The sequence below is a fragment of the Triticum aestivum genome, chromosome 6A, assembly GCF_018294505.1.
Source record: "Triticum aestivum cultivar Chinese Spring chromosome 6A, IWGSC CS RefSeq v2.1, whole genome shotgun sequence".
Lineage (NCBI taxonomy): Eukaryota > Viridiplantae > Streptophyta > Magnoliopsida > Poales > Poaceae > Triticum > Triticum aestivum.
In genome coordinates, this window is record NC_057809.1 from 5,166,093 (window position 1) to 5,170,203 (window position 4,111).

General features: G+C 46.8%; 1 protein-coding gene across 1 annotated transcript; it reads right to left on the reverse strand.

The window, feature by feature from the left end:
* Positions 1–2,148: 2,148 nt before the first annotated feature.
* LOC123129248 (uncharacterized) lies at positions 2,149–3,891 on the reverse strand. Its single transcript, XM_044549489.1, has 2 exons — positions 3,850–3,891; positions 2,149–3,348 (listed from the first exon to the last, which is right to left on the reverse strand). The coding sequence occupies exons 1-2, from the start codon at positions 3,889–3,891 to the stop codon at positions 2,149–2,151; spliced, it is 1,242 nt and encodes a 413-aa protein (XP_044405424.1).
* Positions 3,892–4,111: the final 220 nt, after the last annotated feature.

The following is a 4,111-nucleotide window of genomic DNA, read 5'->3' on the forward strand; positions in this document are numbered from 1 at the left end:
TCTGTTAGTTTCAGAAAAATGAGCTGCCCTTCTTTTCTTTTCGATAATGAAACAAATATTTGCCGTATTAAAGGTCTGCATGTTCAAGCCAATGAATCTCCATTGAGACGCTCAATAACACAGCGAGTACCGAGACTAACTCATCATTAGGTTTTTATCATTCCAGTCATATCGAAGCTATTTATTCACTGGTTTCCTTTGTTCTTCAATCTTTTCTATGAAGCGCTATTTCGAAATTTTGCCACTCATTTGTCTGAACCACTCTGCAGTACATCTCCTCTCTGAAGGAATCGTTTACTTGCTTTCCTGCTGGTTGCGTGTGTTATGTCTTATCGTTCATGTTTTGACTTGCTTGTGTATCTACTATCTGCTGATAATCACAAAGTTGAGACACTCATTTTAGAACGGAGGGAGTGTACACTAGTACATACGGAGCAAAATGAGTGAATCTACACTTTAAAATACGTCTATATACATCCATATGTAGTCTATATTGGAATCTCTAAAAGGGCTTATACTCCGTATTTAGAAACGGAGGGAGTACATCTTTTGTCATTTGTCTGAAGCATGCATTTCCAGAACCTAAATGCCAGCTTTGCCATGTACATGCATTCAATAACACCTAAGCTAATTGGACTCTACATCCTTAGCTTTCACTTTTCTGACCACTATCTTGAGATCTGCAGCGAACCAAGCTTAGGTTTTCAACTAGTGTCGGTGTTCTTGTTCTTGTTATTTTACAGAGTGGCTTCTGCAAATGCCATAACAAGCATCAACCTGCAGAAACAGTGGAACCACAAGCCTGCAGCAGAAGCAGATTACTCATCATATACACTTCTTCTTCCCTACATATACAGGTCCCAAACAGTAATGATTCATTGATACTATACTATGTCCTAGTCCGGTACAGAGTGTAACTAGCTTCTGATGTGCTCCAAACTGGCTACAATATGCAAGTTAGTCCTCTCCTGTGAACAAAGACACAGCGAATATTCATTCAGAAAAAAAAGACAGAGCTAATATTCCCTGCAATCAAAAGATAAAGCAAGACATTCGTTACAGCTATATAGCTTACATATCTTCATATCCCTTCATTAATTAGAACAAATAGATGCCCTCGTTTACGTGACGGGGCATATGACAATTTTTATATCAGTAGCCTAGTGAAATAAAAGACGATTTGATTTCAAAAAATAAACCAAGTGCACGTAACAGTATTGTGAAGGCCGCTCTGCACCATAATAGGCGTCTCTGTCTCATGGACTTTGTTGAGAACACCATACAAATCATATTTCGTTACCATGACAAACTAGTATTATGATACTCCCTCTTTCCCGAAATAACATTGGGACAGAGAGAATACTTTATAGCATTATGTTTTCTCTGCTCGGTTACTCTGAAGCACACAAAAAGAATATAGCAATTCTTTTGAAAACCAAGGATGACTGACCGTGTGAAATATATGATTTTCTGGTACACAATATAGCCCAATGATATATTCTGACCCAATGGGTGGGTTAGGCATAAACCTGATCGTGATGTCGATCGCGAAACACGTGTATCTAAGAAATAATAAACCAACACTTCCTTACCATAAACCGACCAAATCGTAGAATTAACATGGAATTGTCATCATAAACCAGCACCAGTTTAATAAAATAACCATATGCAGATCACAGCTTACCACCATAATCAGCAACGAATTATGCTTGCTCCATATATACCTGGAGGTCTTGACCAGCAGCGACTTAGTGCAGCAGCAAGCGGTCAGTCCTTTCCCTTCCTAGGCGACGACATCCAACGACCAGTCAAAGAACCCGTCCCTTTTCTAAAAAAAGTCACAGAACCCGTCGGGTAGGAATTATGCAAAATCATGATGCGTCTACATTCATTTCATGAATCTTCAGCATGCAGTGGTTCAAGCGAAAATTGGAGGACATCTCAATTCAGATGAAAGAAGACAAAATGCTTGCACAAGTACAGATAAAACTAGCAAAATCAGAGGTATATTATGATGGGACATCAATTTCCTCACTAATTGGCAAATAAAACTTGTAAAATTATATTATTTGCTCAACAAAATCGTACATGTGTGCTTCTATAGTTGATAATGAAGTTGAGAATGGAACAAGAACATGAACGAATTAATCACAAAGTGCTACTGAATGTTGGAACCCAAGCCGTCAAACTCATCTCATAGGGGATATTATGGGTAGTGTATGGGATCCTATGATCCAAGAACCACCTCACGATCTCCATAGACTGCAGGTCGAGCCAAAAGAAACCACGGCATGTGTCGATGAGCACGGTACCGCTCTTCTCGGCAAACCAGATTAGCTTGAATTGGACTGGGTTCGTCGGCGGAATGCAACTACCGCCTGCCTTCTCAAGGAACCGCGAAATTTTCTCCGTCATGTTGATCACCACATGTGGCCGTTGCTGCCACTTGCCTGTATGCTTTGATTGTGCCCATGCCGATATCTTGTCCTCTTCAGCGACGAGCACAAGCACATCCCGACCCGCCGACGATGTTGCTAGAAGTTTTTGGTGTTGTTCGTGGTGTGGGAACCCTTTTGGGAGCATCCTCGCCATCACCTTTGCCGCTCTGACACGGAGCTTCAGGACATAGGACCCGGTGTCAGTCTGGCACAACCAGTGGACAGTGCCGCCGGTGACCAGGGCCTTGCCGAGGCTTTGTTGCAAGTGGTTGCCAAATAGGTTAGGTAGATAGTTGTTGGTGTAGAGGCCCCACACGCCATGCTCCGATGAGAAGGTCTGGAGCTGCAGGTTGCCGCTGTACTGTGACATCTCTAGATATGCCTTGACCACTTGAAAATGCCGGCCAACGGAGGTGGCCCCCTTATCATCGCCACGGACGAGCACGACATAATTTACCCCAGTCGTTCTTGGGAACGCCTGTTCGGATGGTAGGGTGAGACTCCTGCCGGTGGCCGGGTCGCACACGCGGAGCTCTTGTGCCAAGCCTACACGGGCGAGGACAAGACCATCGCGTGACGAGAGGGGAAAGCCTCCGCGGCTAGCCGTGCGCAGCTTGGTGGCATCCGGCACGCTGGTGTCCACCAGAAACAGCTCCTCCTCGGGCTTGGGCCAGCCGTGGGACTGGTAGATCAGATTGCCGCGTAGGAGGGGGAGCACGAAGCGGTCTCCCTGCTGGAGGCAGAGGGGGCCGTGGAGGCTGATGTATTCCTTGACGCGGTCCATGCACGTGGCGGCACAGCGCACGAGGGTGGCCGGGTCGGTGCGCACCGCAATGTCCACCAGCACGTCCAACGGCATTGACGCTGCCTTCTGCCTCCGCCGTCTTGCAGCTTGACTTGGCGCTGCTGCCTGCCATGGTCGATGCCTCTATAGGTGGCTCTAGGAGGGAGCTCAGTACAGGGCGAGATCCGGTTGCGTACCGAGATCGATGCTGTATAATTAGCCCAGATCATAGATGTGCATCCTAGTTAATATAAGTAGGATTATGGGATATTTTGGTATGACTTGGGTTTCCGTAATTGTTTGGTAACTAGAGATTCGGCCGGAGACGTCCCGATCTAGTCCGTGACGTTGACACATTGTCGATCCTCTATCTGTATGTACGTGCAAGCTAGCCGAACAAGCAGCTTAGTCGATTATTGGTTGGCTACAGTAGTACGTGATCGATGTACTTCGGCGTTTGGCGCACGTAGCGACTCGTAGCTAGACGATGGAACGAAATCTTTTTTCTGATTATCTCGTACGTATTGTGCCACGTCCAACGCCCTGCCGGACTCGTACAACCACCAGTCCAGTTTACAACTTTATTTAGGACTCTACGTGACTTTATACTATAACTAGATAAATTACTGCATAGATCGGCCTGCAACTGCAAGGACGCGACGGCACCATGGGCACGAAACAAGAACGGTGCTCGCCCTCGGCAGTGGATTGGTCAAACCTCTCCGACGACCTCCTCAACATGGTCCGGGGGAGAGTCGCCTCGCCGCTCGGCCGTGTACGCTTCACCGGCGTATGCGGGTCATGGCGCTCTGCCGCGTTGCAGCACCCAACGCCGCCGGCGCTCCCTCTGCTGGTCCTCTCACCTGTGGACCGGGGCATTGTCACCGAG